General features: G+C 53.7%; 2 protein-coding genes across 7 annotated transcripts in view; one reads left to right on the forward strand and one right to left on the reverse strand.

Moving 5' to 3' along the window:
- Positions 1–86: 86 nt before the first annotated feature.
- Positions 87–8,342, forward strand: RSAD1 (radical S-adenosyl methionine domain containing 1). Of its 3 annotated transcripts, none has more exons than XM_071764257.1 (9): positions 87–269; positions 602–735; positions 823–1,027; positions 1,101–1,466; positions 1,565–1,628; positions 1,710–1,857; positions 1,933–1,987; positions 2,052–2,155; positions 6,355–8,342. In XM_071764257.1, exons 1-9 carry the CDS (start codon positions 123–125, stop codon positions 6,440–6,442), a joined length of 1,311 nt encoding a protein of 436 aa, XP_071620358.1. In that variant the 5' UTR covers positions 87–122; the 3' UTR covers positions 6,443–8,342. The 3 variants fall into 3 exon arrangements, with proteins under 3 accessions (XP_071620358.1, XP_071620359.1, XP_071620357.1); XM_071764258.1 differs by lacking the exon at positions 6,355–8,342 and adding an exon at positions 3,101–3,215 and having other exon boundaries at positions 91–269; XM_071764256.1 differs by lacking the exon at positions 6,355–8,342 and adding an exon at positions 2,236–2,629 and having other exon boundaries at positions 93–269.
- ACSF2 (acyl-CoA synthetase family member 2) overlaps positions 2,619–13,637 on the reverse strand; it is a 34,878-nt gene continuing 23,859 nt past the window's right edge. For all 4 annotated transcript variants that reach the window (XM_071764244.1, XM_071764246.1, XM_071764242.1 and 1 more), the window contains exons 11-16: positions 5,325–5,432; positions 5,038–5,189; positions 4,450–4,591; positions 3,159–3,269; positions 2,911–2,979; positions 2,619–2,824 (exon numbers count right to left, since the gene is read on the reverse strand). In XM_071764244.1, coding sequence (XP_071620345.1) covers positions 2,774–2,824; positions 2,911–2,979; positions 3,159–3,269; positions 4,450–4,591; positions 5,038–5,189; positions 5,325–5,432 — 633 coding nt within the window. In that variant the 3' untranslated portion in view covers positions 2,619–2,773. The remainder of the gene's footprint in view (positions 2,825–2,910; positions 2,980–3,158; positions 3,270–4,449; positions 4,592–5,037; positions 5,190–5,324; positions 5,433–13,637) is intronic.

Raw genomic sequence — 13,637 nt, forward strand, 5'->3', positions numbered from 1 at the left:
CCCAGCTGGGTGACCCCCGCACAGCCTCGCTGGAAGCAGAGAACTCATTCCCATCTTGTCCCTCCCCGGTACCGCCGGACCTCCGGTCCCCGCCCCGGGGCGGAGCCTCAGCGGCGGGGCCCATGGCGGTGCGGGGGTGGTGGCGGGCAGCAGCGATTGCTGCGGTGCGGCCCGGCGGGGGCGGCCCAGGACGGGCTCTGGGGTCGGCTCCGGAATCGGAACCGGCCCCGGAACCGGCCGCCCCCGCCACAGCCGCACTCTACGTGCACGTGAGCGGGGAACTCCGGGCTTGCACGGGTCACCCCGTGACTTGAACACGGGGGGGGGAGAGGGAGGGAGGGATCCCCGGGACTTGAACACAGGGGTGGGGACCCCGAGGCTTGCGCACGGGGGGGGTGAATATGAGATCTTGGGGCTTGCACGCTATGGGGAGGACAACCGGGCCTTGCACGTGTGAGGGTGCTGAGGGGACCCCCCCCGGGTCGTGCATGTGAAGGGAGGCACCCCTGGGGCGGGAACGGGGTGGGAGGGGGAACGCACGGGGGTGCTGGGGGTCCTAAAGCGGGGAGCCCGGGTCCCCCATGGTGTCCCGTGCCCGCAGTGGCCCTACTGCCGCAAGCGCTGCTCCTACTGCAACTTCAACAAGTACGTGGTGCCAGCGGTGGACGAGGCGGCCATGGGCGCCTGCCTGGTGCGAGAGACCCGCACCCTGCTCCGCCTCAGCCGGGTGCAGAGGTGGGTGCGCAGGGGGATGGGCTCAGGGAGATCGTGGGGCCCTTCGGCACCCACCCACAGCATCCCTACCTTCTCCCCCCCCCACAGCATCACCTCTGTCTTCTTCGGTGGGGGCACCCCCAGTCTGGCCAGCCCCCATACCGTGGGGGCTTTGCTGGAAGCCGTGGCAGGGGCTGTTCACCTCCCCACCAGCGCCGAGGTCACGCTTGAAGCCAACCCCAGCTCCGCGGGCACCTCACACCTCGCTGGCTTCAAGGCTGCTGGCGTCAACCGCCTCTCCATCGGTGTCCAGGTGAAGGTCTTTCCCTACCTGACCCCCACACCCACCTGTGCCCCTTACTGCCACTTTGCTCCCTCCTCCACAGTCTCTGGACGATGCTGAGCTGCGGCTGCTGGGCCGGGAGCACACTGCGGCAGAGGCACGGAGCGCTGTGGAGGCTGCACGGGGGCTCTTCCCTGGCCGAACCTCCATCGATCTCCTTTTCGGGCTGCCGGGGCAGAGCTGTGGTGCCTGGGCCAAGGGGTTGGAGGAAGCGCTGGGGTTCTGCGACGATCACATCTCCCTGTACCAGCTGACGCTGGAGCGGGGCACAGCACTGGCAGCACAGGTCTGGGGGGGAGCCCTACCCACCCCCCCCCAGGACCTCCTGGCTGACATGTACCAGACTGCCTGCACCATGCTGGTGGCTGCTGGCTTCCGACACTACGAGGTCTCCAATTTTGCAAGGAAGGTGGGGTGTCCCCCCATGCTGCAACCCCCCTCCTACCACACCATGTCACTCCCCTGGCCTGCTTCTTCCCCCCTCACCCCATGCCACGTTCTCCCCAGGGCGCCCTCAGCACCCACAACCTCTCCTACTGGCAGGCTGAGCAGTACATTGGTGTGGGGCCAGGTAAGTAAGGGTGAGGGGGGGAGGCTCGTGGGGGGCAGGCATGTCCCCTGACCTCCATCATGTCCCCCCCTGCCATTGCAGGGGCACATGGGAGGTTTGTGCCATGGGGTGAGGGTGGTCGGAGCCGGGAAGCCCGTGTCCAGACACTGGAGCCTGATGCCTGGATGCAGGAGGTGCAGAGGCAGGGCCATGGCACCAGGAGGCGAGTGGTGCTGAGCCCGCTGGAGCAGTGAGTATGGGGGGGATCTTCCCCCTGCACCCTCTCCTCTGCCCTGCCATACCCCAGCTCTTCTTGTGCCCACAGGATGGAGGAGGTGCTCGCCCTGGGGCTGCGCATGGATGAGGGCATCACAGCTGAGGTGAGGAGCTGGGGCTGGGGACACAGCACCCAGCAAACAAACTGCCACTAATGACCCTGCACAGCGCTGGGGGCACTTCTCCCCCCACCTCAGCCTGCAGGACGTGTTTGGGGGGCCAGGGGAGGCAAAGGAGCTGCAGCAGCAGGGCTGGCTGGTCCTGGATGACAGGTGAGCCCCTGGGGGTGCCACGGTGGCAGAGGAGGGGATCCCACATGGAGCCAGGGGCTCAACCACCACTTCTTCCCCAGGGGCTTGCGGTGCTCCAGGGAGGGTCTGGCCCTGCTGGACTCACTGCTGCCTGGCTTGCTCTGCCAGCTACAGCAGTGCTGGGCCCTGCCAGCACCCAGAGTTGCACCCAGCCACGGGAGCCCAGGGAGGAGCCCGGCAGGGGACAGGGATGGTGGTGAGGCCACAGGGCACAGCAGGGTCCTGGAGGCTGTCACTGGTGGGGAATAAAAAGAACTGTGTCCAGGGTGAGGGGCTGCCCAGGGCATGGGGGTGCCCCCCAGGCACTGCGGGCCCAGTGAGGCCACTGCCACACTGCACAGGACTCTCTGGCAGCCCCAGGAGCAGAAACATGCATCCTTTCCTCACACTGCTGTATTTTTGTTGGCAAAAAACCAAGCCCAGCTGGGACAAAAAGGCTCTCTGTTTTATTAGAAAGCGCCATCAGCATGGTGTTGGGGAGAGAAGGTCTCTGCTAGCCCAAGGCACAGGTGAAAAGCAGATACAAAGCTGGATGAAGTGGGGCTGAGTTCTCCCCTTTTTGGTCCTCGCTTCCTCACCTCAGAGCTGAAGGTGCTTCTCCATCTGATCCCTCAGCTTAAATTTCTGAATCTGAATAAAGTGCAGAGAGGAGGAAAGAGTCAGACAGGAGAGGGGACAGGAGGCCAGGGCCTGCCCTTCCCCATCCCCTCTCTTACCTTGCCCGAGATGGTGAGTGGGTACTGACCCACAAACACAACATACCGTGGGATCTTGAAGTGTGAGATCTGTGAAGAGAAAACCAACCACTGCACCCTGCTGGAACAGTGTATCCAGCCCATGGTATGGACCAAACCAGGGCTGGATCCACAGTTCTAAACCCCCTTTCTTTCATCTGCAAATCCCCAGCAGCTACCGAGTCCATCAGGGAACCAACTGACTGGGCTCAGAGGAGTGGGGGACCCACCTTCCCTCTGCAGAAAGCTTTGATCTCTTCCTCGGTGCAGTCCTGCCCAGCCCTCACTCGGATACAGGCACAGATCTCTTCTCCCATCCGGGAATCCTTCACACCAACCACCTGGTTAGGAGAGATGGACAGTGTGACCCCTGGGGACATTCCTCCCACAGGCTACAGGTGCTGGGGTAATGGTGTGGGGCTGTCCCAAGACAGCTTGAGCTGGCTAACTATCCACTGGCTCTTTTTACTGACACTGAGTACTCCTGGAGGAATTCCTCAACCATTTTTCAGTGTAGGCTGGGCACCCAGACACCAGCACCTTCCTTTGGTTTTGCAAAGTCAGTGGAGTGAGGGCTGAGTCAGACCAGGCAGGCAGCAGCTTATCATGGCCACAATATGGACCTGTCATCCCTCCACATGCTTCTGCTTCCCTCAGAAATGAGGACCAACAGACTTGGGAGGCTGCTACAAATGCTTTGGGATCTCCAGATGGAACAGCAGGAGAGGGATGAAGTTTGGTTAAAGGATTATTTGAAGCCCCTGGAATGGCAGATCTTAGTAGAAAAACTGCCTGTGGCTCCAGGAGCTGGGCTTCCCAAGCCTCATCTCTAAAAATTGCTCACACTATTTCACAAGAGTTCTACTGTCATTCCCTGCCTTGAACCAGTATCTGGAAATCCTGGAGACATGTCAGTCCTTTTGAGTCCAGAGCACTGACATAAAGCCCTAGAAACTAAATAAACAGGGCTGGTGTGCAACCCATCTGCTATGGGACCATTCCAAGGAGAGATGCTGGCCTGGCACAGGCACAACTCTGACTAAATAACTGGTTTATTTATGGGGAAACTTGGCTGGCATAAAACCTGGAGGAGAACAATCCCAGCAGATTGGGAGCAGCTGCTCAATGCTGCAAATCATCCCCGTTTTGTGAAGGGGTGAATCTAAGTCTCACTTCTCCAGGGACTTGTTGGAGGAATCTTTTTTGATTCAGGAGCTTCATAATTACTTATCACTAAACTGCCCTTCCAGCCTGCTTTCAAAGTAAAAATTTCAGAGGGAGCTAGGAAAGTGGACAGGCAATTAAAAACTGAATGACAGTCACTAGATTGCAGACATGAAGATCCTGCACCAGGGGTTTGCCTGAACCTATTTACCTGAACCTGAGGGCTTTGCTTTAGCTCTCCCTGCCCTTTCCATGCCGTGAGCCTTTCCCTCCCACTCACCAACCACTATTACATGAAGGAGACACTGAAAACCAGGGGAGACAACCAGGTCCCAAGCGGGCACCATCACTGCTCACCTGGACCTCCTCAACCTTGGGATGGGTGTGGAGAAACTGCTCAATTTCTGACGGGTAGATGTTCTCTCCTCCCCGGATGATCATGTCCTTGCAGCGGCCGATGATCTTGCAGTAGCCATGTTCATCCAAGCTTGCAAGGTCCCTGCAATGACACCAGGCTCCCAGTCCTTCCCCAACTGGGTGGAAGAATGGCTCCCAAGCCATACTGACCTGGAGGCCAGGTCAGGGTTACTGGAGATGTCTGAGATACAATCTGAACACATGGAAGAGATCAGGGAGCTCTTGCTACAGCCAAACACTGCTGTCAACAGCATCCTCACAAACATCAGGGCTCCTGAGGGTGATTCCTGCCCCTACTGTGTACCCCCACCACACCAGTAGCAGAGCAACTGTCCCCATCTCCAGGACCAGCTGGCACTGAGGGCTCTTCAGAAAAGCTGCTCTAAAGTTTTGCAGGCAGAGCAGAGGGCTAAATGGGGCCAGTTTTCCCACCTTTGGGAATCATACCCAGGGTCTGTACACACCCATCCCTGTCCATTATCACCCTGCAAGACAGCCCAGGAGGAGCAGAGCTACTTCTAGACTCACCCTGTCTTGTACCACCCATCCTTAGTGATCACTTCATTTGTCCTGGCAGGCTCACCCCAGTAGCCCAGCATGACACAGTAGCCACGGACCTGAAGTTCCCCAGGAGTGTTCAGAGGCACAGGCTTCCCTGTCTCTGGATCCTCAATTTTTGCCTGCAATTCAAGAAAAGGAGGGAATGTCTGAGTCAAACGTGATGGCACATCCCAACCCCACCACCAGGCAGGGAGAATGGGCTGAGGTCTGCTGCAGGCAGAGGACCTGGAGCAGGTGGGGAGGGGCATGGTCACCTCTGTGTGGGGAAATATGTATCCCACTGTCTCAGTTTTCCTGTCAATGCTGTCATTGGGGAATCCCATGAAGGTGACAGGGCTGTTTTCTGTGGTCCCATAGGCAACCTGCAAACACAAGAGCAGAAATGATGCCTCAAGGAGAAAGAGGTCTGCACAGCTCCAGCCCTGGGAAAGATTAAGCCAGTGGTGGCCACAGAAGAGATGAGGCAGACATTCTCACATGTCACAGGGAAGCTCTGCTCTCATGGCCCATGGATGGGGCTCTCCCAACACTCCTGCCAGAGAGTCCTGGGGACACAGCACCTAAAGAAGCACCTGCCTGACATGGCCTTCCTGGCCTCCATCACTCTGCTCTAGACCCACAACACCCTGAGTTGATGGGAATTTTGACAACCCGACTACTTTTCAACCCAGTTCACTCTCCTCTTTTTTAACCTTTATCTCCCCAAGCCCTGTCCTGATGACTCCCTAGCCAGACCCTGCTCTTGCCTTGGTGCCCTTGCAGCCACCTACTCAAGGTGCTGAGTCCATCTTCTTTTCTCAAAAGACATTGGACACCACTTTAGAAAAATCCCAGAGCCAGCAGTGGACTCTTGTGGAATTGGTGTGTCCCTCAGTATGGTTGTTTGCTCCAGATCCTTTTGTGCAGACATCAGCTCCTGTAACCCTCCAAAAGGCATCACGAGGCTGCCCAGCACTCAGCACAGCTGCACTTGCAGACCAAAAGCCTCACAGCAGGACAAAAGCTTCTCACTGCTAAACCTCCCTCACCACTAATCCCAACAGCAGGCTCTGAGTCACCTCAGCTGAAGGTCACTTCTCCTTGGAGGAAAATTCCAGTTCTTTATGCCCAAACCAGTGGCCGGCTGAGACAGCAAAAGCCAGGCAGGAGGTGCTCTGGGCAGCTCTGAGCTGCTCTGACAGCACCATTGCTGGGATTGCTGCTTCACCTCCAACTCTTGGGAGCTGCATTTCACTGGTAGGACATGCTGCAACACTGCTCTTGTCTTGTTGTGTCATCGGGCAGGGTCACCAGTGTCACCAGTGGCTGCTTTGCTGGGAGAGGACTGAGGCAGGAAGCATTCCCTTCTTTCTCCTTCTCACCTTCAGTGTGATGCACGAGCAGCTCTGATGCACCAGCAGGGCCTCACCATCTTCCTACAGCCTTGGCACCCACACCTGGGTCTTGCCTTCTAAGCAAATCCCCAGGCTCCATTGCTGGCTGCACATCTGCATGCTCAAGGCTCCTGCATGGTGCTCGCCATACTCCAAGGCACTGAGCCCAAAACTAATGAGTTTTTTGGGTTTTTTTTTGCAAAAGGCATCCTGAAAAAAATCAGGGATATATCCTGAATGAGCAACACACAGTAGTGGTGAAAGCACTTGGCACTTTCTGCTGCTTGGGGCTGCTGAAGGATCCCAGGTTGGGCACAGGCTGTCAAAACGGCTGATGCTCATTTGATGACACCAGGGTCAGGATGAATCCAAGCTGGAGATTTGCAAGAGCCTCCCCTTAGCCAAGAATCTGCATGAGATAGTCTACAGGATGCTGCAAGGACCATCTGGTGCAAACTGCTCTGCTAGGAGCCTGGCAGCCCCTGGGGAGCAACTGGAAATGGGCTTCTCCTATCAGACACAGTGACAGCTTCAGCCCAGCCAGGCTGGAAACCTACAGCACCTGATGCTCAGACAGGATTGCTCTCCTACCCACTAATAAAAGTCCTGTGGCTGGATCAAATGACTGATGAGACCCAAATCCAAGATCTTAAATGCTTATTAAAAAATCCCAGTGCCTTTTTTTTTTTTTTTTTTTTTTTTTTTGGTTTTGTTTTGCTTTACTCTGCTGGATGAATTGCCATGTCAGTCCCAGGATCCTGGCCAAGTCCTGAGTCAATCCTTTCTGCCTCTCTGGGTCTCTCTGGTTTAATTGGACACAGGAGCAGGCAGGTCCCTGGCAGGACAATGCTGTGGGTGCTCACCAGGCTCCTCCAGCATCCTGGCTGTGGGCCCTGTACCCCAAGCACCAGCTGGCCATGCCGTGGGCAGCAACTTGTCCCCATGAACACCCCCACACCTTGTTGCAGATGGGGTGCTTTGACACTGATACGATTGAGCAAAAATTCAAGTTTCAATCAATAAAAGACTGAATCTTCACAGCACACAAGGCTTAACCAATTTAAAGATTAACAGGAGATTCAGTAGAATATATTCTGGCTAAGACAGCAACTTGGTTACAGATTTGAGAATGACACAACACTAAATTACTAAAAGATATCCTAAACTAAACTATATATGTGCATAAACAAAAAACATACCCACACAGAGATAAATATTTGGGTCCAGTGAAATGCACATAAATATCCCACCTAAAGCAAATGTTCATATTCAAACACAGACAGGCAGAGGTGGAGGCCAGCCTGCAGTTAAATGTCCCTGTTCAAATAGGGAGGAAATACTCACAATACACCAGCATCCCTCAATGGGCATGGGCTGAGGAGGATGAACTTGCTCTGGCCTCCCATCAGCTTTGTCTGACTGTCCTGGAGTGGTTTGTGCCTGAGAAGTGTCCCAGCTCACAGCCCACTGCAGTCCAGGAGAGCTCAAAGGGTCTCTCAGGGAATCACTGTTTGTAGGGTCTGAGTAAACTGATCTTTGTCAGGTACTGTTCAATTTCAGCCCAACTCTAATCGTGCATTATTTTGGTACTTTTCCACCAGTTGCATATACCTACAGCTCACCAAATTCTGGAATTCTAGTGTCATCCCCATCACCATCTGGTAGGGCCGTCATCTAGGATACTGCTTACAATCTGGATCCCATTGTCATTCCCAGAGAACAGGGGGAGCAGAGCCCAGCTGCTCCAAGGAGGTGACACAACACCCTAGAACATTTCTTTTTGATCTCCATACCAAATTACCTCTGGCTGCTATGGCCTAGAGGGGGCAAGTACTGAATAGCCCCAGGGTGGGGGTCTGCACCCCCACACACTCTCAAGAATGGGTTTTCCAGGAGTGAGGGAGGTTCAGACCTGCTGCCTGATGGATGCCTCCTCCCCACCTGCTCTCTGCAGCTGAACACCAGGGTGTTGCTCCCAACCTTTCCAAGATGGCCTTTCTCTCTTGGGACAGTGTTTTCCCCATCTGCATGCCCAGGACCAAGGCAGTGAGTGGAGTGAGCCCTTGCACCAGCACTTCTGTCCTGCCTGACCTTCATCTGACACACAGAGCATCCTCCAGCAACTCCATCATCCCAGCCCAGCCATGGCTCGTGATGCAGGAGATGAACCAACACTTCCACAAAAACCCAAATACAAATTTAAACTTGGAGATATCCATAAAGATTCATAGCTTTCAAAGCCCAAAGGGACACTTAGCATCATCTAACCTTGTCATCCAGTATAATTCAGTCCAGAACCTCACCCAATAATTTCTACATCAGCTCCATAATTTCCACTGGAGCTGTATCTAGTGTCAAAGCAAAGCTTTTCAGAGGCAAGGAGTCCAGCTCAGATTCTTGGCTTTGAAACAAGTTAGAAGAGTACAGAATAATTGACTGTAAAGCCTTTTTTTACTGTGAGGACCACAAGTGATCCCCCTGACCACTGCCTTCAGCAGTGACAAGGATGATTCCAAAACAAACCACCACCTAATTTACTCCTTCTGACAAGAGATTCATTCTTTGTGAATCCTAAACCTCTGTCTATATGGGGAATAAAAAGAACATCTTAGCAGAACTGTGTTTTTTAAAGCACATTTCAAAAACATTTCCTGCTAGTGCTGTTTAAACACTGGCCACTGCGGAACAGGCAAAACAGTCTGAAGAAGGAAGTGTCTAAAAATGAAAAATAAAGTCAAAACAATCAGACTCCAGTCTCTTTAGTAAACATTTCAGAGGCAGACTGATCTGGTGGGGAGAGCAGGGATTCTGAAGACCCTGGGTTTTTACCAACTGTGCTGCTTTTTTACTGCCTAACTTGGAACTGGTCACATCAGCTCCCTGCTCCTCGGTTTTCCCCAGCATTCAACAGCAATAAAAACACCACTTCCCTTCGTGTTCAACTGCTGCTGAAAGGCTGTGATGAAAAGGCTGGTTTCAGTACCACCAGTAACCCAAACAGGGTTATAGTGGGTGGGACTGGAGCAGTTCAGAGCTGCAGGAGGCCACAAGGTTCCTGAAGAAACCCTCTCTGGACCCATACGATGCTCAGGGAGGCTCTTCCTGCCCCTCCTCACCACCCTCTGGCTATGCCACGCTGGAGGCTGATGGCAGGGCTTGAACCACCAAACTAAAACCTACAGAAATTGAGCTTTGCTGAAGACAATACTGGCCCTGGAAAAAAAGCAGTAAATTGAGCATGAAATAATAGGGATTTTCAGACTTCAAAGAAGGCGCAATGAACACCAGAAAGCTGACTGGCAGCCCAAGAGATGTGCTGAGGGACCTCTAAGAGGCCCTTTGAACCCCACTCAGTGTAACATGCCTGATGGATCCAATTATCCCTAAACCCATGCTGAGCATGTTGTCTGCCTCAAATATCTCCACCAAAGTCCACCCCAGCCCTTCCCTTTGCAGCCAGTTCCAAACTGTCAACCGAGCATCGATCTTCCCTCACTCAGCTGCTCTCTACCAAGATCACCCAGAGTTTTACAGTCCTCTGAGGACACGTGTCTCCTTGCTTTGGAGATGTCCCACTATCACAAATTGTATTGGAATATTCCTGAACCTTCACATCAACTCTGCTGCTGCAAAAACAGTTTCTGATCACGTCCAGCCTATGTCACACAGAGATTTCCTTTCCTCCCCCAGCAACAGAACCATCTTTGTGTCAAAAATGTCAGGACACAAACAAGCAGGTCTTGTAGGACAAACCTCCAGGGGTGGCCACCCTGTTGGCATTTCTCCCCCACTCAGAGAGCTGCCAGACAGTCCCAGTTTGGATGGGGTTTCAAAAATTCCCAAAAATATCAGGTGCCCAAAGTGCTGCCTTTGTGTCGTAGCAAGCAATGGCTTCGCCTCGGGAGGAGGCAAAAATGGGAACCCAGCTCTCCTGGGCCACAAGGCTGCTGCTGAAAATCAACCTCCTGGTATTGTGCAGTCAGGACAAGCTGCTCCTCGTGGTCTGGAGTTAAAGCTGCCTCTCTTCTCCTCAGTTTAAGCAAAAGTCTTGAGGCTTGCAAGTATTTCCCCAGTCCTGCCAGCATGTCAGAAGCACTGCCCAGTGGCAACCAGCAAAGGCATGTGCAGTTACTGGTTTATCCACAGCTTGATCAAAGGTCTTTCCTATGTAATTAACTCCATCCTCCCTGCTGCTGGGTGCCAATGAGTTTATAAAAAGTGGAATTAAAAGGAAGAAGTGAGAGGACCCATGGAGAAACAAAGAGTCTTGTGAGCATGGAAAACCACTGCTATTCCAGTGGGGCTGTGCTCAAAGCTGCTGGAGAAGGAAACTCAGCAAAAAACAGGGGGCAAAGGTAACATCTCCATGCACCTGGAGAGCTCAGCTCCCAACAAAGTCATGGTTGGAAGTTCAGGATCTTACTGCTTCCATAGTGAATTTTCCATGTTCTCACAGCACATTCCCACAACTTCTGCAGGTACTGAAACCACTTACTCATCAGATGCTCCCCCCAAAAAAGGTGGGATGGAGAGGTCTTGCTTTGGCCAAGGACAAGCAGAGAAGTTGTCACTGAGTGCAGACATTTTTCCATTTTGGGAACAGGGAGGACTCCTGGCTGGGGAGCATTTGGGAAGTCAGAAGTCTTCCAGGAATCATTTGGATCCTTCAAGGGAATAAAGCTCCACTCTTCTTCATGGCCTGCAAGTCCTGCAGAGGGGACAGCAGCCTTGAGTAGAGCAGGGAGCTTCTGGGGGAGACCCAGTGCCTTGCAAGGTGGACACAGCAGGGCCAGGGAGAGGCAGCAAGGGTGGGGTGAGCTTCATGGGAGAGGCCAAGAGCATCATGCAGCAGATGCTGGGATCAGACAGAAGGAAAGGGTGGGAGGACATCAACAGGGAGCCAAACTGGCAGCATCTCAATGGGTGGAGGCCAGGCTACAGTGGAAGAAAACCATCAGGAGGAAGGAGGTGAATCCACCACATCCTTCAGCTCAACAAGCAGCCTGAGCCTCCAGTCTGCAGCAAAAGGGACCCTTCAAGCATGTCAAATAGAAACATCAACTTGAGTCTGAACCCAGAGCTCTGAGAGCCACTGATGCTGACAGGACCCATGCACATTGCCAAAAGCCAGGAATTTCTCAGGTGCTGTTTGGAAGAGTGGAGAAGTCCCAGGAGACGCATTGGGGCTCCCCATGCCTGTCCACCCACCAGAGCTCCTCAAATACTGTCTGGAGAGTCCCTGCTTGGGACAACCCCCCTGGGACACTGCAGAGCTTGTACCTTCTCCCACCTTGTGCCAAACAGAGGCAGGGGCTCAGCTCCACCAGGGCTGGTGCTGTGCAGGCTGTGAAGGGGAGGCAGCACGTGCACCCCAGGGCACCCCCAAACTGCCCCAAGGCCAGCTGCACTGATGCTGCATCAAGAAGGTGATTGCTAAGGTGCACTGACATACAAAACCAGATCTACGTTCCCTTAAAAGCTGCAGAATCAGGTTTAAGTGAGCAATGGAATATTTTAACAGGGATTATGGCATGTGCAGCCAGCTCGATATGCCAGACTTGTCAATACTAACAAAAGTATGGATTAAACATGGAGAAGACCATCTCTCGTGTTTTATCAAAGCAGCTCTGACCTGCAGCACCAAAGAAACTCTCCAAATCTATATTTATACTCTTTCCAAAACTGCATTTATTGGCTCAGCCCACAATGCCTCCAAGGAGAGGAGGGGAGCCCAGCGTCTGCAAATTACCAGGCACCAGGAATGTTTGCAGAACTGTTCATCAGTTAAGAAAGAGAGGATGACAGGATAATCCTGCCTCTCCTGCCCTGTCCTCGCAGGGGACATGTGAGGCAGGGGGCTGGAACTGACCCAGCTCTCTGTGGTGTCCCACTGCCACCAAGGGAACACTGACACTGCTGTCATTGTCACTGCCAGACTGCTCAGCCACCCACAAGTGGGACCCGGGTGAGCTTTTGAGGATTGCTGGACAGTTGAGGGCTGCAAAACCTGGTGTGGGAAGATCAGACCCCACCAGTGAGCAGCTCAAAACACAAACAGCTGGGAGCCTGGAGCCAGGTGCCAGCAGTGGCAGATGCCAACCAGATCCCACCACAGGAATGTGCTCACCAGGGTGCAGGAGTCAAAAAACATTCGGGGGAAAGAACTTCCTTGTGTTCAACGTTTGTGCCTGGAGAAAGGGAACTGAGCAGCACCTTTCCCCCACTAGCACAGCCCTGCTGCCACCCCACCATGGGACCAAAAATAAACTGGTATCCACCTAACCTCTGCTGCAGGCACTGGGCTGGTGGGGAGATTTTGGGGTAGGGGCACCTTCCCATCTTGCACCAGCAGGGTGACATCTTGGCATCATCATGAAGAAGGTATGGGTCTTACCCATGTCCTCAACCTGCCTGCTTCAGCCACAACATGCACATCCCTGCAGGAAGAGTGTCCCCATCCCCCAAAATCTGCAGTCTCAGCCAGCCAAGAGGTAAAGGGTGGGAGAAATTGATCCTCAGAAGAAGGATGAGAAGATGGTTTGAGGTTTGAATAGTTTATCCTCTGAAATGGGTCTTGTTACAGAAATACATGTGGGTGGGCTGTACTTATGGATGGAGTTTGCAAAGCCCTCAAGGAGGAAAACACGGAGGGTTCTTCTGTCCACCTCCTTTTTCACTGTCCCAAAAGTCCTGACAACAAAGCCTCTCAAAGACCTTTGAGATCAAAGCATGTACATGACCACTATGGGATAAGAAAATACAATTCTTTTAATCAAAGAGCTTTAAATCCTACAGGTCCCTCCAGCAGGAGCCTGGAGCTCCCATGGTCAGAGCATCTCTCTGGAGATGAGGCAAAAGTTGGTGCTGATGTGAGCAGCAAGGCCCCAGGAGGACAAGCCACCTCAGGGCTGACAAACACTGGAAGCTTGACATGGCCTGGTTTGCACTGAGGTCCCACGTTACATCATCACTTGGTCAACCTCACCTGCCCCATAGGCTCACCAAAACCTCCTCCTGACACCCCAGGAGCCCCTTTTCTCCCTCAGGTCAGTCCCACAATGCAAACACCCTCCAGACAGAGCCGGGCTGCCGGCGGTTTGCACAACGCTGTCCGGAACGGGCCCGGCAGTGCTGGCTGATTCCTCCCTGCAACAATGGAAAAACCCAGAAATCTCAGTGAATGAGCCAGTCTGT

The sequence above is a fragment of the Heliangelus exortis genome, chromosome 20, assembly GCF_036169615.1.
Source record: "Heliangelus exortis chromosome 20, bHelExo1.hap1, whole genome shotgun sequence".
In the NCBI taxonomy this organism is placed as follows: Eukaryota; Metazoa; Chordata; class Aves; order Apodiformes; family Trochilidae; genus Heliangelus; species Heliangelus exortis.